This window comes from Trachypithecus francoisi, unplaced genomic scaffold (assembly GCF_009764315.1).
Source record: "Trachypithecus francoisi isolate TF-2019V2 unplaced genomic scaffold, Tfra_2.0 Lachesis_group2, whole genome shotgun sequence".
Classification (NCBI taxonomy): domain Eukaryota; kingdom Metazoa; phylum Chordata; class Mammalia; order Primates; family Cercopithecidae; genus Trachypithecus; species Trachypithecus francoisi.
Window position 1 is genome coordinate 116,112,397 of NW_022681465.1, and position 24,979 is coordinate 116,137,375.

The 24,979-nt window shown below is 47.9% G+C and overlaps 1 protein-coding gene and 1 pseudogene across 1 annotated transcript; both read left to right on the forward strand.

Annotated features, from left to right (window-relative positions):
• Positions 1-741: 741 nt before the first annotated feature.
• Positions 742-3,887, forward strand: CUNH5orf60 (chromosome unknown C5orf60 homolog). Its single transcript, XM_033178540.1, has 3 exons — positions 742-2,234; positions 2,737-2,797; positions 3,025-3,887. The coding sequence occupies exons 1-3, from the start codon at positions 1,988-1,990 to the stop codon at positions 3,743-3,745; spliced, it is 1,029 nt and encodes a 342-aa protein (XP_033034431.1). The 5' UTR covers positions 742-1,987; the 3' UTR covers positions 3,746-3,887.
• Positions 3,888-8,828: 4,941 nt separating this feature from the next.
• Positions 8,829-24,563, forward strand: LOC117066087 (annotated as a pseudogene).
• Positions 24,564-24,979: the final 416 nt, after the last annotated feature.

The window sequence follows — 24,979 nt, forward strand, 5'->3', positions numbered from 1 at the left end:
TTTTGTATTTTTAGTAGAGAAGGGGTTTCACCGTGTTCGCCAAGATGGTTTTCGATCTCCTGACCTCATGATCCACCTGCCTTGGCCTCCCAAAGTGCTGGGATTACAGGCTTGAGCCACCGCGCCCGGCCCCTGACTTCCTTTTCTAATGGTGGAGGCAGTTAGAGGTGAGCACCCTGTGGAGACTTGGGCCTTCTCTTATGTGGAGGGGAGGGGAGGAAAAGAGGGAGGGAGAGAGGGAAGAAAGGGAGAAAACACCAACAACTCAAAGAAGAATCACCATAGAAACAACCTGTGCCTGTCAGGAACATGCATCTTGCCTGCTATTATCTAACAGTTGAGATGTGAAGTGGACCCTCAAATTTGTGGGTTCTTGTTATGGAGAACTGACCTAGGTTGATCCTCATTCCTAGGTTGATATTAATTCCCTAGGTTGATACTCATTCTGCCGGATCCACTGGAATTTGTAGTTTCTGAAAAGACTTGTGTTATTTGGGCATCACTTACGTTCATGTACTTAGCCAAAGCCCTAGAAAAACTTTTTTAAGGCCGGGCGCGGTGGCTCATGCCTGTAATCCTGGCACTTTGGGAGGCCAAGGCAGGCAGATCACAACGTCAGAGGATGGAGACCATCTTGGCTAACACGGTGAAACCCCGTCTCTACTAAAAATACAAAAAAATTAGCCGGGCGTGGTGGCGGGCGCCTGTAGTCCCAGCAACTCTGGAGGCTGAGGCAGGAGAATGGCGTGAACCCGGGAGGCGGAGCTTGCAGTGAGCTGAGACTGCGCCACTGCACTCCAGCCTGGGAGACAGAGCGAGACTCCATCTCAAAAAAACCCCTGGGAGTCGGAGGTTGCAGTGAGCAGTCAGAGGAGACCCTAGAACAATAATTCCTGGAAATAACGGAAATTTCAGGGACAAATCCAGATCCTCAAAAACTGTGAAATTGAGGGAGCCTGAGCAGAGATCTCCAAGGAGCCAGTTGCCATCCGTGTGCCAGAGTGAGAGGACAGAAAACGGACCAGGTCTGTCTCTGACAGGTTGAGCAGGTGGAGTGGGAAGGAGGGATCTAGAAGGCCAGGAGGGTGAAGGGAACTGCAGGGGTGGGTGGTGGTGGGCAGGGCTGGGCTTTAGCCTCCTCCTCCCACTGCCCACCCACCCTTAGGAGCCCTTTGTGAGGGGGAGGCCCCAGCTCTGTGATGTGGGCCTGGGCCCCAATAAATACTTCCAGAGGGGATGCCCAGGGCTCAGTAGCCTGAGGACAGCAGTGCAGCTGACATGGATATTCTCTTTCCTCTGAGTGTTATTGATACAGAGCTGTGCCCCAGCCCCGTTCCCCAGATCATCCATCTCATCCTCTTCGTTGGGTTTAGCCTGGTGTTCCTCATCATCTTAAGCCCCTACTTTCCCAGGGAGCCATCCTCAGTGCCTCCCAGAGAGGAGAACAGCGAGAACGTAAGGAGCCCTCAGCCCACACCCAGCACAGAATGATTGTATTTTTCCTGCTCTCTTTTCCACTTTTCCAAATCAAGCAGAGGCGCTCATGTGATGGGAAGTCTCATCATCCCTCTAAGGACAGCAGGGCAGGCAGGGGTTGGAGTGGGCACAGGATTTCCATCCCAAGCTCCCAGACCATCTGTGGGGGTGCACGGGAGGCATCACAGCAAAAAGAAACCCCGGGACTCAGCGGCGAGGACCCGGTCATGAGGGGGGTGAGGTCGTTGTGGGAGGACAGGCCCTGAGCCCGGGCTCATCAGCCGCCTTCCCGGGCAGGTGCCTCGGGTTCCAGCCTCTGTGTGCGGTGCTCTGGGGCTGTGCTGAGCCCCTGAGAGCCCCCACCTGAGACTGGAGTTGCCTCTGGCCTCCTCGGAAGCAGAATCCTCCCTGCCAGCTCAGAGGCACCTGCAGACCCAAGTGTGTGTGTTTTACAAGCAGCGAAACAGGGACTAAGGATGCCCAGGACAGGCCTCACATAGAAAACCCCTCCATGCTTTTCAAAGAAGGAAACCAGAAAAGGTTATTATGCAGTTTAGAAACGAGTGAAAGGAAAGAGAAGCACGCAGGGCTCCGTGAGCTGAGTGGAGAAAGTGTGTCATTCACGAGCACTGTGGGTCTGCAGCTGTGGGGACAGGAGACTGAGACCTGGCCTGTGCCCTCACTCTTTCTTGTCTCTCAGGACCACGCTGAAGTGGGGGAATGGATAAGGATCAGAAATAGGTATATCACTTCGAAAGGTAAGGCTCTGAGGGTCCCCGAAGCCCCAGAGATCACAGCTTCACCTGTTCCTAGGGACAAGCACCAAATCTCCTAGGAAGTCATTTGCAGAGGCCTGATGGGGAAGCTCCTGCTAGGGCAATTGGAACCCAGGATCCATCTCTGATTCCCTGCTAGGATGAAGTCATAGGGTCCAGGGAGTGGGTATTGGCCAGGAGGGGACTATGTTGGGGAGGGGACCAGTGACTGCGTGGACCTGCAGGAGGGACCCCAGGTCCATGTGGGCAACTGTTTAACATGGCTGAGTCCTCTTTGAGACTCAGGAAGTACTTTGTAAATGACAAAGTGCTGCCTCCCGGGCACCTGGCTGTCACTCTTGGGGCCATGTGGCCTTGGACAGGGATGCTGGGGCTCCAGAGTCTAATCCCCGATCCTGGGGTCTCTCCTAAGGGTACATGGACTCAGCCTCCTATAAATCCCAGTTCCCTCCCTCACCACCATAACCCATCTCCTGCTTTCCAGATTACAGAATTCTCTTGAAAGAAGTGGAGAACCTTGAGATCTATGCTTTCCTGCTGAAAAAGTGAGGCTCTTTCCCCTTCTCTCCCATGTGCTTCTTCTACCAGGGCCTAGGATGCTGCCCCAGGGCCTGGGGCTAATCTGGGAGGGGAGATCACAGCTATGATGTCACTAAAGCCCCGTGGCAGGGGTAGGCAGAGTTTTGTGAAATCAGCATGGGGGACCCTGGAGGGGCCTGGACCACAGGTGTCCAGTGCTCCCAGCTGCAGTTTGTGCTCCTGTCTCCTGCAGGTGCCTGAAGGAGCTCCCTAGGGAGGGCAGCTCCCATCACCTGCCATGCCAAGACCACCTGGGGCCAGTGCACAAACAAGCAGCTGCTAGGAACCACCGTCCACGTGGGGGGCGTGGGAAAGCTTCTCCCACCAGCTTCCATGTGTCCCCACGGGCTCCCCCGGCTCCTCTGGCCTCCATGCCATCATCAGTCCCGAAGACCTCCGTAGGATGCTTTGAGTCTCTGTCATCCCTGAGCTCCTCCAAGCCACCAGAGCCTTTGCGTCCCCTGAAGCACCCTTCACACCGGCCATCTGCCAGCACCCTGTCACCAAACCCGACCACCTCCGTAGAATCCTTGGGGTCTCTGTCATCCCTGAGCTCCTCCCAGCGACCACAGCCCTTGCGTCCCCTGGAGCGTCCTTCATACAATCCATGTGGGCATTCCCCTCCCCGACGACAGAATCCTGGCTGGGTGTCCAGGACTGACTCCTCGCAGGCTGATTCCAAAACTGATGTGACAATATGCCCAATGTGCAACGCCCCTGAGTGCTCCTGTCTACACAGTTGGTGGGTGCCTTCTAGCCCTCGAGTGATCCAAGGCGTTGGTCGCTGCAGTGATCCTGACCTGGGCCTCTCCAGGAGGCAGGAGGTTGCTAGAGCCTGGTGCCTCTGCACCTCCACACAGTACCCATTCGGGCACCCTAATCTTCCCACCCACCCACTAAATGCTTCCTTCTAGGGATACCCCACATGCAGGCAGCTGGAGGCAGGGGTCCCACTTTCCTCAGCTTGGACGTGGCAATGCTGCTGGACGCACAAGACACCAAAATCCATGGACACAGCACATCCAACATCCACGAACAATTGGGAATCTCTTGAGGACAACTTGGAGGCACATTCCCTCATCCGGGCACCCCACAGATGCTGGAAACGCGTGTTCTAATGGATTGGGAGAGGCGGAGATGGAGCCCGTAAATCTCCTTGGGAGGCTTGGCCCCCACAGAGACCTTTTCCCACGAACAATTGGGAATCTCTTGAGGACAACTTGGAGGCACATTCCCTCATCCGGGCACCCCACAGATGCTGGAAACGCGTGTTCTAATGGATTGGGAGAGGCGGAGATGGAGCCCGTAAATCTCCTTGGGAGGCTTGGCCCCCACAGAGACCTTTTCCACAGTGCTGCACAGAGACCTCCCACTGCAAAGATCTCCCACCGACACCTCATGTCCATTCTTCCTAGAGGATCTGAACTCACTTAGAAAACTGCCAGCACAGGCCGGGCGCGGTGGCTCAAGCCTGTAATCCCAGCACTTTGGGAGGCCGAGACGGGCGGATCACGAGGTCAGGAGATCGAGACCATCCTGGCTAATACTGTGAAACCCCGTTTCTACTAAAAATACAAAAAAACTAGCCGGGCGACGTGGCGGGCGCCTATAGTCCCAGCCACTCGGAGGCTGAGGCAGGAGAATGTCGTGAACCCGGAAGGCGGAGCTTGCAGTGAGCTGAGATCCGGCCACTGCACTCCAGCCCGGGCGACAGAGCGAGACTCCGTCTCAAAACAAAAAACAAAAAACAAAAAACAAAAAAAACAAATGCCCTAAATACACAGTGCTAATCATTACAACACTAAATTTTTCATTTTTTCTTTTATTTTTTTGAGACAGGGTCTCACTCTGTCACACAGGCTCGAGTACAGTGGCAGAATCTTGGCTCACTGCAGCCTCAACCTCCCAAAAAGAAAAAAAAAAAAAAAAAAAGAAAACTGCCAGCACAGGAGGGATAACATCAGCTGTGCCCCCTACCGGACAACCCAGAAACTTTGGGTCATTGTCAACGTTGCAGGAAGATGCTCAGGATTGTTGCTCTTTTGCACTGCCATTCTCTCCTAACAGAACTGCAGATTCCATGTGTAGACCTGCAAACTTCTGTTCTCTACAGTTCCCTGATCCACAGTTTAGAGAATCATAATTTTTTTTTTTTTTTTTTTGAGACGGAGTCTCGCTCTGTCGCCGGGCTGGAGTGCAGTGGCCGGATCTCAGCTCACTGCAAGCTCCGCCTCCCGGGTTCACGCCATTCTCCTGCCTCAGCCTCCCGAGTAGCTGGGACTACAGGCCCCGCCACCTCGCCCGGCTAGTTTTTTGTATTTTTTAGTAGAGATGAGGTTTCACCATGTTAGCCAGGATGGTCTCGATCTTCTGACCTCGTGATCCGCCCGTCTCGGCCTCCCAAAGTGCTGGGATTACAGGCTTGAGCCACCGCGCCCAGCCAATTTTTTTTTTTTTTTTAATGGAATCTCACTCTTGCTCAGGCTGGACCGCAGTGGCACCATCTCGGCTCACTTCCGCCTCCCAGATTCAAGTCATTCTCCTGCCTCAGCTTCCCAAGTAGCTGTGATACACGCACGTGCCACCACACCCAGCTAATTTTTATAATTTTAGTTGAGAGAGGGTTTCACCATGTTGGCCAGGCTTGTCTTGGACTCCTGACCTTAAGATATCCGCCTGCCTCAGCCTCTCAAAAGTGCCGGGATTATAGGCCTGAGCCACCGCACCCAGCTGAATCATAAATTTTAAACCTGAATAAAATGCTGCCAACCTCCAATGAGAGTAAAATATCTCCTTTGTCCAATTTTAGTTATCGTCTAGTCAAATGCTATCAATGTCGTATTTTAAAATTTCATTGGCAACAAGGCCTGAACTAGAGATGGGTGACTTCCTTATTTTGGAAACATGATAAAGACCCATGGCAAATGGACTCTAGAAATAAACCACCAGAGGCATGTGGGCTCACACTGGCCTCCAGGAGCTGTGTAACTGGCACATTATTTTGCACATAACTTGTGTCAGATTTGTGAGGTCTGATTTTTAAAATGAAGCAACAATCTGAAAATATGTTTTTCAGTCATACAAATGAGTCAAATGTATGGCAGTATTTCTATATTATCCTATGGCAAAATAATCCTAATTTTAATATTATTTTGTTCCTTAAAATGTAATACCTTCGGCCGGGCGCGGTGGCTCAAGCCTGTAATCCCAGCACTTTGGGAGGCCGAGACGGGTGGATCACGAGGTCAGGAGATCGAGACCATCCTGGCTAACACGGTGAAAACCCGTCTCTACTAAAAATACAAAAAAACTAGCCGGGCGAGGTGGCGGGCGCCTGTAGTCCCAGCTACTCTGGAGGCTGAGGCAGGAGAATGGCGTAAACCCAGGAGGCGGAGCTTGCAGTGAGCTGAGATTCAGCCACTGCACTCCAGCCTGGGCGACAGAGCAAGACTCTGTCTCAAAAAAAAAAAAAAAAGTAATACCTTCAAATGATATTATCCATGTTTCCAAGATTTGACAAAGTCTTCATGTTCAGCCAACATGGCTTAAGCTGATGAACTACCTAGAAGGATTCTTTTTTTTTTTTTTGGAGACAGAGTCTCGCTCTGTCACCCAAACTGGAGTGCAGTGGCATGATCTTGGCTCACTGCAAACTCCACCTCCCGGGTTCAAGCAATTCTCCTGCCTCAGTCTCCCAAGTACCTGGGATTACTGACCTTGTGATCCGCCTGCCTCGGCCTCCCAAAGTGCCGGGATTACAGGCGTGAGCCACCATGCCGGCCAAAGGATTCATTTTTTAAATAATCCTAAGAAATGCACATTTTCCAAGACTCTTGGAGGTCAGGCTTCATTTTATATTCAGTAAAGGGTTAAAGGATGTGATACTTCAGATATTTGGAATCTTAGTAAATTTCTCACTGAATGTATGCTTGACATAGATACACAGCCCATTCAAGTACTGGGACGAAGCGTCTTAATATCTGAATTGAAGAAAGTGTCCATTTAGTCAACATGTATATTAGAATAACGAAAGTCCTCAGTACTTATATGCCCAGCACTTTCTGAAGGGTGCACTTTGGTGAGACTGTATATTTCTTGCTGCTCATAAGTAACACATTGTCGTTGGCTTGTTAAAGTCTGCTTTAATATCATCTGTTAAGCATGTGTCACTGGTGAAGTCTCTCAGACTATCCCTCAGGGTGAAAGCATCACACTCCTTTCTTCAAAAGGAGCAGAGTCAACACGAGGGCCTTGAAGCCCATTTGTTCCAAGAAGAATTTCCCTCCTATTCCTTATAATTACACGCTTATACCTATTATATTTTCTACTTTACTCCCTTTAATGTCATTGCATCATAAAATGATGAAATAGTGAGTATCCTCTAGTACACTATTGGCTTGTATTCTTTTTACGGTGCAACAGATGTTTAATCATCGAACAATGGACCAACTAGGAAAGATTTCCATACAGAAAATGCATTACAGAGTAGTGTACCCTTTTAAACTGACTTTTAAAACAGGGTTAAACTAAATGATCATATATTTTGACTTAAAGTTGTTTGGGGTAGCCACAATGTCTGAAAACAGACAACTGTCTATAACAGTTTATTGTTATGACATGTTTAATGTGCTGTCCCTCACTAGGTTGTGCAAAACTGCAATGCACAGTGTGCATTAAAGCAACGTTCCCATCATCTGCTGCACCTGCGTCCACCCCTATATTGCTGCAGATAATTTATGTGTCCAACTTCCAGGGTGTAAATTTATGCCTTTACCCCAGAAGAACTAAACAAGTGGGTTCAATCTATTACAAAAATACTGTCAATGTTTCCAGACTTCTTTTTTTTGGAGACAGGGCCTCACACCCAGGCTGGAGTGCAGTGGTGCGTCACAGCTCATTGTAGCCTTGACCTCTTGGGCTCAAACGATCCTCCTGCCTCAGTCTCCCAAGGAGCTGGGACAGACAGGTCTGTGCCACCAGGCCTGGCTAATTGCTCCCCCTCCTTTTTTTTTTTTTTTTTTTTTTGGTGAAGACTGTATTGCCAAGGTTGGTCTTGAACTCCCGGCCTCAAGTGATCCTCCCACCTCAGCCTCCCAGAGTGTGGGATTACAGGCATGAGCCACCATGTCTGGCCTTGGTTTTGAACTAGATTTTTATTTAAAATAGGTTTCACACCGGCCAGGTGCAGTGGCTCATGCCTATAATCCCAGCACTTTGAGAGGCCGAGGCGGGAGGATCACAAGGTCAGGAGATCGAGACCATCCTGGCTAACACGGTGAAACCCCTTCTCTACTAAAAATACAAAAAATTAGTCGGGCATGGTGGCGAGCACCTGTAGTCCCAGCTACTCAGGAGGCTGAGGCAGGAGAATGGCGTGAACTCGGGAGGCGGAGATTGCAGTGAGCTGAGATGGCGGCACTGCACTCCAGCCTGGGCAACAGAGCGACACTTCATCTGAAAAAAAAAAAAAAGGTTTCACACTGATTTCAATAAATCAGGCATTCCAGAACACAATGTTTAGGGTGGCAATTATATGTTGACTTCTTAATACTCACAAGAGATAAAGATCTTTTCCAAATAAGCAAAAAAAATAGTCATTGCGCAATATTAGCCTCTAAGAGCAATTTCCCTTTATAGACTACAATATTACTGACAGTTTCACGCATTCTTGCTTTATAAAGAACTCCACAGGAAGAAATCTCCCCCGTCTTTCCCAGTAGACACAGCTACGTTTTCTGTCACCTGCAAACCATTGTCGCAGTACAGCGTGTCCAGAGCCTGAGAACGAAGGGGTTTCACCATTGCTTCCCCATGTGTGCCATGAGCTTGGTCAGATTTGAAATCATTCCCGTGACAGGATCAAGCTTTATAATTGTGGCCCTGCCAGATGGATGGTTTGCATTTCCCAAACAGGAGAGAGTGTCCTGGGTTACTCAGAGATGTGCCATGGCGCCCTCCCTTGGCCGTTTTATAATAACCAGAACAGTCCATCTGCCCATGGACACACATTCCAAGCTCTCCACAGCCCGGTACCATCATTATGCAAAGGATATGGATGGAACTTACATTCAGAAAGCTAGAAAATAAGGCTGTGCCTGGCACAGCAGATGAGCAATGAGAAGATGCTAATGTCTTTTCTAGAAGCATGAGTGATCCAGCTCTTTGGTTCTGATCATTTCTGCGCTTTAGCGTTTCTCTCCCTCATTCACAGTAAAGACATCGGCAGTTCTTCCCTCCTCCTGAGATCAGAAACTGGAACGGCCACCACCTGCTCCCTGATGTTTTCATGATCTCTGCCGTTTGTTACAATGACCACTTAGCCAGACATCTCAGTGCACGGATCCCCCTTAACTGCAGAAACAAGACCAGCCCACCACCCTTTCTTTATATTCCTGCCATAATTTGATGCTAGTAACACTTTGCCTACCTACTTCCAATGGTAACAAATATTTTGTAGAATGTGCAAGTTTATTCTGTAGATTGTGGTCCCTGAAGTGAGAGAAACTCTCCACCTACCAGATCTGTGACTTAGGTGAGTCACTCAGTGTCTCCAAACTTAATTTCCTTGATGTGGAAAATGGGGATGGAAGTTAATAACATTGCAGGAAAGGGGACATGAGTTATAATATAAACTCTTTGCATGGTTCCTATTGGATCATTTTGCTATTATTATGGCTTGGATTTTTGTCACATTATAGCCAACTTAGTTTTACTTGTTAAAGTACACACAATGGGGTTTTCTTAAAGAATTAATCAATTTAGGCCGGGCGCGGTGGCTCAAGCCTGTAATCCCAGCACTTTGGGAGGCCGAGACGGGTGGATCACGAGGTCAGGAGATCGAGACCATCCTGGCTAACACTGTGAAACCCCGTCTCTACTAAAATATACAAAAAACTAGCCAGGTGAGGTGGCGGGCGCCTGGAGGCTGAGGCAGGAGAATGGCGTAAACCCGGGAGGCGGAGCTTGCAGTGAGATGAGATCCGGCCACTGCACTCCAGCCTCCGCGACAGAGCGAGACTCCGTCTCAAAAAAAAAAAAAAAAAAAAATAATTAATCAATTTAATTATTAGCACAAAAGCTAGTGTTAAAAATTGAGTCCAGGCGGGGCACGGTGGCTCACGCCTGTAATTGCAGCCCTTCGGGAGGCCGAGGCGGGCAGATCACTTGAGATCAGGAGTTTGAGACCAGCCTGGCCAACATGGTGAAACCGTTTCTACTTAAAATACAAAAAATAGCCGGGTGTGGTGGCTCGTGCCTGTAGTCCCAGCTACTCAGGAGGCTGAGACAGGAAAATTGCTTGAACTGGGAGGCAGGGTTGCAGTGAGCCAAGATGGCGCCACTGCATTCCAGCCTGGGCAACAGAGTGAGACTCTGTCTAAAAAAAAAAAAAAAAAAAAGGGTCCCATCTGAGAAAATAAACTGAATATTTAAGTAAATTTCAAATCTTTTTTGCCACGTGATATTTAGGGGTTTCTACTAACTGACTTGGATGTTAAAGGGCTGTTTTTGTGATCCCAAAGCCATTGCCACTTACTTTGAACAAGCTGGACTTCTGGGGTACTTCAGAGCCAACTGTTTTCTCCATGCAGCCTGCTCCTTGCTGCTGGTTCCAAGTCCCTGAATGAAATCTGGGATCTTCATGGCTTACCTACTTAACGTTCAGGAAAAAAAAGAAAAAAGAAAAAAAAAATCCTCCAGTCATCTCCAACAACAAGAGGTCTGATTTCAGTCATTAAACTGTGCAGTGTGATATCATAGCCAAATGGCCACACTGCATTGGAGAGCCAAGCTTCCTCTTCCAGAACAGCCTGCCTGGCCGTGGGCCACCATGCCCAGCTAATTTTTGTATTTGTAGTAGAGACGGGATTTCACCATGCTGGCCAGGCTGGTCTCAAACTCCTGACCTCATGATCCGCCTGCCTCGGCCTCCCAAAGTGCTGGGATTACAGGCATGAGCCATCCTGCCGGGCTGCTTTTCTTTTTCAAAAAAGGTTTTCTTTATTTTTGCAGTATCATTACTTGCGCTATTGACAAGTACCAAATGCACACTGTATAACTACATCAAATCCATCCACCTAACAGCCCAATTCAACGTATTCGACTGTTCAGAGCCCTGAATGACATCTTGATAAAGCACCAAAAGTTGTTTCCATAAAGATCTTCAAGGTGTTTGACTCTGAGCACATCTTGTCAGACGCCCATAAAGGAAGCTGACTCTCACCGGGTTCCAGGAATTACGTGGTTACATCCAGAACAGCCCATCTGACAAGTGGCAAACACCTGTGGAAAACCAATTAACCATGCTCCTCAGTTTACCCTGGAGGATGGTGGGGGATGACGCAATAAGTTTGCTTGGAGCCTGCTTCAAATTCCAACTTCCTTGGAGTTAGTCCTATTTACAATTTAAAACACGCAAAAATCCACGCTTGTGCATGAAATATGTGTTTCTTCGGACAATGAGGCTAAGATAACATGCATATGATGGGATGATGGGCTGTTCGCAGAGAAATCCCCGTCCAGGGCACACTCAGGCCTGGCGCCCGGCCTGCGCCTCACCTGACAGGAGGAAGGTTTCTCTGGGTGGTCCCAGGCGGCACAGGTGACCCACGGCGAGGAGCCTCTGGGGGGCTCAGCGAACCCAGCGTCCACTCAAGCTCGTCCTGCGCCTGCAATCCACGCGGTGCCGGGTGGGTGCGCGGGAGCCACATCACAGTACCCCCACCCCGCCAAGTCCCTGGGGCTCCCCGCTGCTTTCGAGGTCTACAGAGTGGGTTTCTTGCAAATCACATCCTTCAGCTGGAGGACCCCAGAAAGGCAGAGCTCCCTCCCGTCCGGAGTGTGCTGGTCCCGGACGCAGACCTGCTCCCAAATGCCCTGGGGTCGGGGCTTAAGGCCTGGGGATCGCAGGAGCCTGGTTTCCTCACCGCGGTGCTCACAGCCGCTGCCTCTTCCCCGTGCGCCCAGTCTGAGGCCGCCGGGTCTGTGGACGCGGATCCGAGGCGGAGCTTCCCGTGGGTGGTCTCCGCTCCAAAGTCACTCCTGAGGAGTCTTCTGCATCCTGCCCTTTGTCAGCGCCGGTCCTCATTCCACCGGCCCAGGGCCTTCAGGAGGGGCGGCACTCCCCGGCTGCGGGCGGCCCGGCGCTCGCCCCCCTTGGCCCCAAGTCCCCACTCGCCCCACTCGCCCCGCCTCGTCCCGCCTCGCCCCCATCGCGGTCCTCGGCCCCCTCGCAGTCCTCCGGCTTCCCGCCCCTCCCCGGGGCTCTGCGCTTGCGTCCGAGGCGCCCTCTCCGGGGACAACGGGCGGGTGCTCCGCAGGCCGCAGTCAGGGCTGACTTCACCGGGCGAGGACGGGCGAGCCGCTGGGCCGAGAGGTATGTTTGAAACGATTCGCGTATGTGAATCTACTTTTTGAATTGTAAATTGTATGAAACCTAAATACAAATTACGTATTTCTTATGAAAATTTCGTGTCTGAATTAGGAAGTGCTATCAATATAAAATATCAGATTTCAAAAACGTAGTGCAAAAATAGAAGGTGAAATATTTCATTAATGTTTATGTTGATAACATGACACTACTTTGGACATACTGAATTAAATATATTAAAATTCATTTCATTTATTTATTTATTTTGAGACGGAGTCTCGCTCTGTCGCCCAGGCTGGAGTGCAGTGGCCGGATCTCAGCTCACTGCAAGCTCCGCCTCCCGGGTTCCCGCCATTCTCCTGCCTCAGCCTCCCAGTAGCTGGGACTACAGGCGCCCGCCACAACGCCCGGCTCATTTTTGTGTTTTTAGTAGAGACGGGGTTTCACCGTGTTAGCCAGGATGGTCTCGATCTCCTGACCTCGTGACCCGCCCGTCTCGGCCTCCCAAAGTGCTGGTTCACATATTTATTTTTACTTTTTTAAGTGGCTACTACAAACATTAAGTCATATGTGTTCTTGCATTATATTTCTACTGGACAGTGTGCTCTACAAGAAAATAGAAAAAGTATAAAAATTATCCAGTTCAGGCCGGGCAGGGTGGCTCATGCCTGTAATCCCAGCACTTTGGGAGGCCAAGGCAGGTGGATGAGCTGGTCAGGAGATGGAGACTATCCTGGCTAATAGCGTGAAACTCCATCTCTACCAAAAATACAAAAAATTAACCGGGCATGGTGGCGGGCGCCTGTAGTCCCAGCTACTCAGGAGGCTGAGGCAGGGGAATGGCATGAACCCGGGAGAGTGGGAGCTTGCAGTGAGCCGAAATTGTTGCCACTGTACTCCAGCCTGGACAACAGAGCAAAACTCCGTCTCAAAAAAAAAAAAAAAAAATTATCCAGTTCATTTTATTAAAGTAGAATTTTTAATTCTCAAATCGGATAAGGTTAACATAAAAATAAAATTATAAAACCATTTTTTACTTATGATCACTGATATAAAACAAAATATAGCTAACAGAATCAAATAGTATATACATTAATTTATCATACTGTATTTAAGATTTTATTTCTCTAACATTCTTGGTCCTATCAAAGGACTTCAGTATACAAAATCAGAGAAAAACCATCATAATCTGTTTGCCAGTCATCACAATCGACATGATATAATTTTAAAAAATAAACTATCTTGCCCTGTAGATGTATATATACAGCAGTCCGTCTGTATCCACAGGGAATTAGTTCCAGGACTCTCCCCCCAAAATCCACAATGCTCAAGTCCCTTATATAAAATACAATTGTACAGTCAGTCCCCAATTTATGATGGCTTCCACTGGAATTTTTTGACTTGCCAATGGTGTGAAAGCAATGGGCATTCAGAACGCTTCTCATCTTACAACGGGGTCACATCTGGATAAACCCATTGTAAATTCAACTTGCCGTATCGTCAATCTGTATGATGGATGCATTTGGTTATAACCCCATCGTAAGTCAAGGAGCATCTGTATTTGGGTATAACCTATGTACATCCTCTGTATAATTTAAATCACCTCTAAATTATTTACACTACTACTTAATACAGTGTAAATGCTATGTAAATAGTTGCTGGGGCCGAGCACAGTGGCTTACTCCTGTAATCCCAACACTTTGGGAGGCTGAGGCTGGAGGATCACTGGAGCCCAGGAGTTCGAGACCAGCCTGTGGTCCCAGCTACTCAGGAGGCTGAAGTGGGAGACTCACTTGAGCTTGGGAGGTCGTGGCTGCACTGAACTATGATGGTGCCGCTGCACTCAGGCCTAGGCAACAAAGCAAGACTGTCTCAAAAAAAGTTGTTGTGGCCGGGCGCGGTGGCTCATGCCTGTAATCCCAGCACTTTGGGAGGCCGAGGTGGGCGGATCACAAGGTCAGGAGATCGAGACCACAGTGAAACCCCGTCTCTACTAAAAATACAAAAAATTAGCCGGGCGCGGTGGCAGGCGCCTGTAGTCCCAGCTACTCAGGAGGCTGAGGCAGGAGAATGGCGTGAACCCAGGAGGCGGAGCTTGCAGTGAGCCGAGATCGCGCCACTGCACTCCAGCCAGGGGGACAGAGCGAGACTCCGTCTCAAAAAAAAAAAAAAAAAAAAAGTTGTTGTATTGATTTTTTATTTGTGTAATTTTTTCTTGTCATCTTTTACTGCTTTTGTTTTTCAAATATTTTTGATCCGCGGTTGGTTGAAACCACAGATGTAAAACCCCAGGATACAAGGGGCCAACTGTATATAAAATCAAGTAAAACTTAGCTTAGGAATGTAAGAATTTTTCTTTTATATTATATGTGTATATATACATGTATATGTGTGTCTATATTGGTATATATGTGTGTATATATGTATATACACACATATATTTTCTTTTATTTTAATAGGGATGAGATCTCACTATGTTGCCCAGGCTGGTCTCCAACTCCTGAACTCAAGCGATCCTCCTGCTTCAGACTCTCAAAGTCCTGGGAAGAATTTTTCAACATCAAAAAAATCTATTAACGTGAGCTACCACATTAAAAAGAAAAAAATCATATAATTATCTCAGTCTATTCAGAAATAAATTGGATAGGATTCAAAGCCTACTTATGATTTTTTCCCTCTTAGCCAATTAAGCCTGGAAGAAACTTTCACAACTAGTAAATTTCATATACCAAAACCTTACATCAAAATTTTACTTGATAAAGAAAATTGCAGGCCGGGCGCGGTGGCTCAAGCCTGTAATCCCAGCACTTTGGGAGGCCGAGACGGGCGGATCACGAGGTCAGGAGATCGAGACCATCCTGGCTAACACGGTGAAACCCTGTCTCTACTAAAAATACAAAAAATTAGCTGGGCAAGGTGGCGGGCGCCTGTGGTCCCAGCTACTCAGGAGGCTGAGGCGGGAGAATGGTGAGAACCCGGGAGGCAGAGGTTGCAGTGAGCTGAGATCCGGCCACTGCACTCCAGCCTGGGTGACAGAGCAAGACTCCGTCTCAAAAAAAAAAAAAAAAAAGAAAATTGCAAAGATCCTTAATTAATTAATCTTTTAAGGTCATTATTAATTAGCACAAAAATACTCAGTAATCTCCTATGGTTTAACACAGAACTACATTGTCCTAGTCAATGCCCTAGGAAAGAAAGAGAAAGAAAAGATGTAAAGATTGGAAGGTGAGAATAAATTGCCATAATTTGAAGATGATATCACCATCTACCTAGAAAGAAACCGCTGGCTGGGCACGGTGGCTCATGCCTCTAATCCCAGCACTTTGGGAGGCAGAGGTGGAGGTCAGAAGTTTGAGATCAGCCTGGCCAACATAGTGAAACCCAGTCTCTTGCTACTAAAAATACAAAAATTAGCTGGGTGTGGTGCCGCATGCCTATAATCTCAGCTATTCAAGAGATGAGGCAGGAGAATCACTTGAACCTGGGAGGCAGAGGTTGCAGTGAGCTGAGATCATGCCACTGCACTCCAATCTGGGGGACAGAGTGAGACTCTCTCTCAAAAAAAAAAAAAGAGAAAGAAAGAAAGAAAAAAAGAAATGCCTGTAACCCCAGCACTTTGGGAGGCCGAGGTGGGCAGATCACTTGATGTCAGAAGTTCAAAACCAGCCTGGCCAACATGGTGAAATTCCGTCTCTACTAAAAATATTGTGAAAACTAGCTGGGCATGGCGGCAGGTGCCTGTAGTCCCAGCTACTCGGACGCTGAGGCAGGAGAATCGCTTGAACCGGGGAGGCGGAGGTTGCAGTGAGCCGAGATCAAGCCATTGCCCTCCAGCCTGGGCGACGAAGCGAGATTCTGTCTAAAAAAATTAATTAATTAATTAATTAAAACAAAATAGTCAAACTCACAGAAGCAGAAAGTACAATGTTGGTTTCCAGGGCTGAGGGGAGGAGGAGGTGGGGAGTTGCTGTTCAGTGGGTTGAAAGTTTCAGCTATGTGGCCGGGCGCGGTGGCTCAAGCCTGTAATCCCAGCACTTTGGGAGGCCGAGATGGGCGGATCACGAGGTCAGGAGATGGAGACCATAATGGCTAACCGGGTGAAACCCCGTCTCTACTGAAAAATACAAAAAAAAAAACTAGCCGGGAGAGGTGGCGAGCGCTTGTAGTCCCAGCTACTCGGGAGGCTGAGGCAGGAGAATGGCGTAACCCCGGGAGGCGGAGCTTGCAGTGAGCTGAGGTGCGGCCACTGCACTCCAGCTTGGGCGACAAAGCGAGACCCCGTCTCAACAAAAAAAAAAAAAAAAAAAAGAGAAAGTGTCAGCTATGCAGGATGAACGTATTCTAGAGATCTGCTGCACAACGTTGTGCCTGGAGTTCATAATACTGCATTGCATGCTTAATTTGTGAAGAGGGTAGATCCCATGTTAAATGTCCTTAGCACAAACTAAAAACAAAAAGAATCAGCCAATTAGAAATCCTTAATTTCAGTAATTTTTTATTTGAGATAAGTTATCTTCTGAGGTTTTAAAGTAAAGAAATAGGCCAGGTCCAGTGGCTCACACCTGTAATCCCAGCACTGTGGGAGGCCTGGGTGGGCAGACAGCTTGAGCTCAGGAGTTCAAGACCAGCCTGGGCCACATGGCAAAACCCCATCTCTACAAAAAATAAAAAAATTAGCCAAGCGTGGTGGTGTGCACCTGTGGTCCTAGCTACTTAGAAGGCTGAGGCGGGAGGATCTCTTGAGCCCAGGAGGCAGGGGTTACAGTGAGCCAAGATCATGTGTGCCAGTGCACTCCATCCTGGGAGACAGAGCAAGACCCTATCTCTAACAACAACAACAACAACAACAACAACAACAAAACAAAAAAACCCTTACACAATGTTGACTCCAGATTGGTGCAACTCACTGCATGCTAAAGTGAAAGCATGAAAGGATGGATGGAGGAAAGGAAGCGTGGGTAAATGAGGAGGGGCATGATAATGCAGTATAGCAAAGTGTTTACTCTAAAGCCTAGGTGGTTATAAGGGTGTTCATTCTGTAATTCTTTCAACTTTTCTGTATATTTTTCTGGACAAAATGTTAGAGGAAACACCAAAAACAAAACTATTTGTCATATAAGTCTGTGTCTGTAAGTAAATGCGAAGGAAACTGTCTATACGGATACCCAGAAAGGGAAGGGAAGGAATTGGGCAGGTGGGGGTGGGGCAGGTAAGGAGGTTTGGAGAACAGAAACTTGGACTTTTCCTTTTCCGTGTTTTGATTTTTTGCAATGAGAATATACTCATGTAGTTGCCAGGCATGGTGGTTCACACTTGTGATCCCAGCACTTTGGGAGGCCAAGGCAGGCGAATCAGGAGGTCAGGAGATGGAGAGAGACCATCCTGGCTAACATGGTGAAACCCCATCTCTACTAAAAATACAAAACAGTTAGCCGGGCGTGGTGGCGGGCGCCTGTGATCCCAGCTACTCGGGAAGCTGAGGCAGGAGAATGGCCTGAAGCCGGGAGGCGGAGCTTGCAGTGAGGGGAGATTGTGCCACAGCACTGGAGCCTGGGCGGCAGAGCAATACTCCAACTCAAAAAATTTAAAAAACATTAAAAAAAAAAAAAAAACTAAAAAAAAAGAGAATATACTCATGCAGTCATGTGCTATTTTTTTAGGTAAAAAGCTCAGCATGTGAGAGTCCCCACAAGCTCACAAGGCAGCATCACTCTTGTGCAGGAGAGGAATCCTAGAGCCAGACAGTCACAGGGGTCCACCAAGGTTACCCAGAGTCAGGAGCGACAGGGAGGACAGGAACGAGAGCCCAGCCTGTGCTCCTCTGGGGAAAGTGCCCTTCTCCAGCATCTGTGGTCTTCGACTACTTTGTGAAATCCCTGCTGCTTCTGCCTCCGTTCAGTCCTCATCTCTCACCCAGATGACTGTGGATAGTTTCCCAACCGTCTACAGGCCCTTGATTTCACCTGCCCTCGATCACCCCATCTGCCTCCAGATTCTCATTTCTGAAGCACAATTCTGAGCACATCCCTCCCCTACTTTGCAAGCTACACTGTCCCTGTTACTTATGAAGAATCAAGTCCACATGGGACACTCTAAGACCTGCACCCAGACCACTTTTCCAGATTCACCACCACCTACTGCGTCACTCAAAGCCATACACACCCCTTCCCCACAAGCACAGGTCCTGGCGCAGCTGCAGGGCTCCATGCCTTTTCTCTGGCTGGCTCCTCTGCCCAGTGCCCGCCCCCGCCCCAGCTCCACCATACAGGTGAGCAGCCGCTGCTCTTTCCAGGCTCAAGCCGTGTTAGCTTCTCTGTGAATCCTTTCCTACACCACCCACCACCACTGGAGAACTGACCCTGGCTCCTTCATGCATCAGGAGGGTCTATACTCAGCTGCCCCTTCCAACAAAGCCCCTCAGGGCACTCATTGCGTGTGGCTGCCTCACCAAGGTGGAAGTCATGAGCCTTGGTCACCTCTGGGTCTGGTTCCTCTTCTAGGTACATGGTGGGACTGCAGTTCCCCACACCTTTGAAGTTAGGTACGGCCATGTGTCCACTCTGACAACTGAAACATGAGCAAAAAGTAGCCCAGGTCACTTTGTGCCTTTTGGGACACGTCACTATCCCCTGTTCCCTTCCCCCTGCAGGGGGCATGAAGGAAGTTCCAGAGTGGGGAGGCTTGGCCAGCCAGGTCTCTAAATGAGAGAGATGTGGGGCAACAATGCTAAGCCACGGCGGCTGTGCAGGGTGAACATGTGATATGGTTTGGCTGTGTCCCCACCCAATTCTCACCTTGAGCTCCCACCTGTTGTGGGAGGGACCCAGTGGGAGGTAATTGAATAATGGGGGCAGGTCTTTCCTGTGCTATTCTCTTCATAGTTGATAAATCCCACTATCAAGATCTGATGGTTTTAAAAAGGGGAGTTTCCCTGCAAAAACACTCCTCTCTGGTCTGCCACCATGTGAGACTTGCCTTTAACCTTCTGCCATGATTGTGAGGCCTCCCCAGCCACGTGGAACTGTAAGTCCAAGAGACCTCCTTCTTTTGTAAATTGCCCAGTCTCAGGTATGTCTTTATCAGCAGCATAAAAACAGGCTAATACAACATGAAATGAATTTTTTTTGTTTAAAGTCACTAACATTAAGGGCAGTTTGTTATGAGCACTGGGATCCAGCTGTGAGCAACCCAGACAAGCTTTCTAGAGGAAATGTAGTTTTCTAGCTACATTCTGGGAGGGGAGGCAGACAATACCAAATAAAACTCCAACAGGAAAATACTGGGAAGTGATAAGAACGGCAAACAAATGAAAACTGTGCAAAATGGCACAGGGACTTGAGGTTGGGAGGGATGCCTATTTTAGAATGGCTAGAAAAAGTGTGTCTGAAAAGTTTAATTGAGCTTGGATATGAATGATGATGATAAAAAGCCAGACATGCCAAGACTAGGACAAAATCAGTCCAGAAAAAACAGTCCAGTTCTTTGCACATGCAAAGAACAGAGTTGGTGCGTTTAAGGAACAGAAAGAAATCATGGGAGGCTTAAATCCACAGATAATGATACAAAACGGGATCAGAAAGACTGGCAGGGGCCAGATCACTTAAGGCATGTAGGCCAGAACGGATGGATAGATGGGAGAATGGATATGGATGATGGATGTATTGAAAGATGCATAAACAGGCCGGGCACGGTGGCTCACACCTGTAATCCCAGCACTTTGGGAGGCCGAGGCAGGCGGATCACGAGGTCAGGAGATCGAGACCATCTTGGCTAACACGGTGAAACCCCGTCTCTACTAAAAATACAAAAATTAGCTGGGCGTGGTGGCAGGCGCCTGTAGTCCCAGCTACTCAGGAGGCTGAGGCAGGAGAATGGCGTGAACCCAGGAGGCGGAGCTTGCAGTGAGCTGAGATCGGGCCACTGCACTCTAGCCTGGGCGACAGAGCGAGACTCCGTCTCAAAAAAAAAAAAAAAAAAGAGATGCATAAACATAAGGGTGGAGGGTGGGAGGAGGGAGAGGATCAGGAAAAACAACTAATGGGTACTAGGCTTAATATCTGGGTGATGAAATAATATGTACAACACCCCCCCACCCCATGATACACGTTTACCCATGTAACAAACCTGCACATGTACCCCTGAACTTAAATAAAGGGTTTAAAAAGAAAAAAAGTGGATAAAGATAAATGGATGGAAGAATGGGAAGGTGGGTGGGTGGGTGGGTGGATGGATGGGTGGGTGTGTGGGTGGATGGATGGGTGGGTGTGTGGGTGGATGGTTGGGTGGGTGATGGGTGGGTGGGTGGATGATGGGTGGGTGGATGGGTGGATGGGAGGGTGGATAAGTGGGTGGAAGGGCAGATGGATGGATGGATGAATGGATACTGTCAAATTCCAGATAATTAGAAACCCAAATCCATTTTCGATCACTAGGTGGCAGCCAAACATTTAGAACTGTTAGGTAGTTGTGTCCGTCTTTATATTGGCTTTTTTTTTTTTTTTTTTTTTTGAAACAGAGTCTTGCTCTGTTGCCCAGGCTGGAGTGCAGGGGCTTCCCGGTTCAAGCAATTCTCCTGCCTCAGCCTCCTGAGTATCTGGGATTGCAGGCACCTGCCACCGTGCCTGGCTAATTTTTGTATTTTTAGTAGAGATGGGGTTTCACCATGTTGTCTAGGCTGGTCTGAACTCCTGACCTCAAATGATCTGCCTGCCTTGGCCTCACAAAGTGCTGGGATTACAGACATGAGCCACCTCACCCGGCCTGTACTGGCATAAATTTTAAAGAACTCATGATATTCGTCACTGAGAAGTCGATGAACTTTCATCTCTGTGCAGAGCAGAGCGGAGCATCTGGACTAGTGTGGCCACTGGGTTCTTAGCTATGCAGAGATACTATGCCCTTGGCCCAGAGATGAGCAGGTAAAATTCGGGGGAGCCAGACTTCCCAAGGGTTACCTCTGCAGCAAGCATTTACAATGCTGTGTTATACAACAAATAGTACCATGTGCCAGGTGGATCATAATGTGAAAAAGATTAGGAGGCACAGCTTCAGCGAGTGAGAATTTCTGGTCCTAATAAAGGAGTAAAAAGACCATAAAGTTTGAGAATATTGATTCAAGAAATGACTAGGAAGAGCCACCTACCCTAGAAAAGTAAAGAATCCTCCTGGACTCTCCAGTGGAAAAACAGTTTGCATATGGAATTAAATCATATCACTCTTTCCTTCAAAACAGACTTAATGAGTGCAATGCTTTGAATATGGTTTGAGTAGGGTTTGCACAGGGTTTGCATAGGGTTTGAATATGGTTTGAATAAGGTTGGAATGTGGTTGGAATAGGGTTTGAAGATGGTTTGCATATGGTTTGCATAGGGCTTGAATAGGGTTGGAATAGGGTTGGAATATGGTTGAAATAGGGTTTGAATTGGGTTAGAAGATGGTTTGCATAAGGTTTGAATAGGGTTGGAATAGCGTTTGAAGATGGTTTGCATATGGTTTGCATAGGGCTTGAATATGGTTTGAAGATGGTTTGCATATGGTTTGAATAGGGTTGGAATAGGATTGGAATAGGGTTTGAAGATGGTTTGCATATGTTTTGCATAGGGCTTGAATAGGATCGGAATAGGGTTGGAATAGGGTTTGCGTAGGATTTATATAGTGCTTGAATGTGGTTTGAATAGGGTTTGAATAGGGCACGAAGATGGTTTGAATATGTTTTCCACGTGATTTGAATAAGCTTTGAATAGGGTTGAAATAGGGTTGGAATAGGGTTTCAAGAGGGTTTGAATAGGGTTGGAATAGGGTAGGAAAAGGGTTTGAATAGGGTTTGAAGATGATTTGAATGGGTTTGAATAGGGTTGGAATAGGGTTCCCGCCAAAGGTCATGTTGAAACTCAGTCCCCAAGGTGACAGTATTGAGAGGTGGGGCCTTTAAGGGGTGATTGGATCACGAGGGCTCTATTCCCACAGATGAATGGATTCCTGGAAAATTAACTGCTTTTTTTTTTTTTACAACCTTGCTCTGTTACCCAGGCTGGAGTGTGGTGGCACGATCTTGGCTCACTGTAACCTCCACAATTCTCGTGCCTCAGCCTCCCAAGTGGCTGGGATTACAGGCATTCACCAAGCCCAGCTAATTGTTGTAGTTTTAGTAGAGACAGGGCTTCACCATGTTGGCCAGGTTGGCGTCGAACTCCTGACCTCAAGTGATCCACCCACCTCAGCTTCCCAAAGTGTTGGGAAGACAGGTGTGAGCCACGGAGCCCGGCCAGAACTGGCCGCTTTATATGAAGAGGAAGAGAGGTCAGAACTGGCGGCTATATAAGAAGAGGAAGAGAGAGCTAAGCGAGCATGTGAGCACGCTCAGCTCCTTACCATGTGATGCCCTGCATCACCCTCTGAACTCTGCAGAGTTCCCGCCAGCAAGAAGGTCCTCATCAGATGTGGCCTCTCAATCTTGGACTTCCTAATTGAAATACATAAATTCCTTTTCTTTATAAATTAGGTATATCTAGTTTCAGTTTCAGGTATTCTCTCATAAGCAATAGAAACCAGACTCAGGTCGTGAGCACTCACTCTGTATTCATTCTGCAACACAGAAGTGGGAGTAATCGTCAGGTGGTTCCTTATCCCAGGGAGCTCCCCCTATAGAGAGGAGTCAGAGATACAAACGAAGGACTATCATACGGCATCCAAACTGATGCTCAGCCAGCCTGGTTCATCATTCAGGAGCACTTTCAGCGGCAACTAGGAGAGTTACTGTGGCTTAAATAGGGTCATTTACCTTGACCATTCCCTCATGCTTGTCATCTTATGATGGCAGAAAGGCTGCCCTAGCTCCAGCTATCACATGTACAGTCAAAACAGGAAGAAAAGAAAAAGGACATGGATCATTAGCTATATTTTTCCATATACTGAGGAAAGCAAAAGACTTCCCAGAAGCACCAACACATTTGGTTACAGCGCATTGGTTAGAACTATGCCACATGGCACCCCAGGCTGCCAGGGAGGTTGCAAACATGGGTATCTCACCTAGGCTAAGCCAACGAACAAAATCAAGGTTCCATTAGTACAACAGGTACTGGATATTGAGTATGCAGTTAACAGTGTGTCAAAGAAATGCAAATGTGGCCAGGTACATTGGCTTATGCCTGTGATCCCAGTGCTTTGGGAGGCTGATGCAGGAGGATCACTTGAGGCCAGGAGTTGACGAGCCTGGGCAATGTACCAAGACCCCCATCTCCACAAAAAAATTTTAAGAAATAAAAACATAGCCAGCACTTTGGGAGGCCGAGGCGGGTGGATCACCTGAGGTCAGGAGTTTGAGACCAGCCTGGCCAACATGGTGAAACCCCGTCTCTGCTAAAACTACAAAAATTAGCCAGGCATGGTGGCAGGCACCTGTAATCCCAGCTACTCAGGAGGCTGAGACAGGAGAATCACTTGAACCAAGGAGGTGGAGGTTGAAATGAGCCGAGATTGCACCAGTGCACCCCAGCCTGACGACAGAGCGAAACTCCGTCTCAAAAAAAAAAAAAAAGAAAAGAAAAGAAAAGAATATCACCCCACTCCGCGCCTGGGACGATTTCTTCCCGAGCTCTGATCGCTTTGCCTGGCCGGACTTCAGGGACATTTGCAAACGGAACAACCACGTGGTGAGCAACCTGCTCTATTGCCAGACCAACTACCTGGTAGTGGCTGCCATGGTGATTTCCGTCGTGGGGTTTCTGAATCCCTTCAACATGATCCTGGGAGGAATCGTGGTGGTGCTGGTGTTCACAGTGCTTGTGTGAGCAGCCAACAATAAAGACGTCCTTCGCTGGATGAAGAAGCGCCACCCCACGACGTTCCTTATGGTGGTCATGTTCACCAGCTATTTCCTTATATCCAAGTTTGGAGGAGTCATGGTCTTTGTGTTTGGCATCACTTCTTTTGGTTGTTGATGTTTATCCGTGCATCGTTGAGACTGTGGAACCTCAGGAACGCACTGGAGAATAAAATGGAAGGAATATGTTTGAAGAGGACACCAATGGGCATTGTCCTGGATGCCCTGCAACCGCAGGAGGAAGGCCTCAACAGACTCACTGACTATCAGCAAAGTGAAGGAAGAAACATAACTGAGCTGAGATGGGGTTGCAGCAGAAATTGAGTTGCAGTTTGCCCTTGTCCGGACCCTACTTTCTGCTTGTGTTTTTGAAATAGGAGGTGCAGGTACCACCCAATTATCTATGGCAGCATGCGTGTATAGGCCGAATGCTCTGATGTTTCAGAGAGAAGGCCTCAGAAACTGAAAAAAAAACCGCCATCCACCTATTACGTCTGAAGTTTCACGTGTGTTTATGAAATCTAATGGGAAATGGATCACACTATTTCTTTAAGGGAATACAAAATAAATAAATAAATAAATAAAAGAAGTACGGCTTTTACAGCAACAATACTGTTATAGGAATAAAAAAATCATTGTAAAGTATCAAGACAATACAAGTAAATGAAAAGGCTGTTAAAGTAGATGACATTATGTATTATTCTGTTCCTAATCCCCTAGAATTGTAATGTGTGGGATATAAATTAGTTTTTATTATTCTCCTTTAAAAATCAAAGATGATCTCTATCACTTTGCCACCTGTTTGATGAGGCGTGGAAACTGGTTAAGCCAGTTGTTTATACTTCATTTACAAATATAAAGATAGCTGTTTAGGATATTTTGTTAAATTTTTGAAATGATAGTAATGTGTTTCCACCAGCAAGTATTTGTTGCAAACCTAATGTCATTTTCCTTAAGATG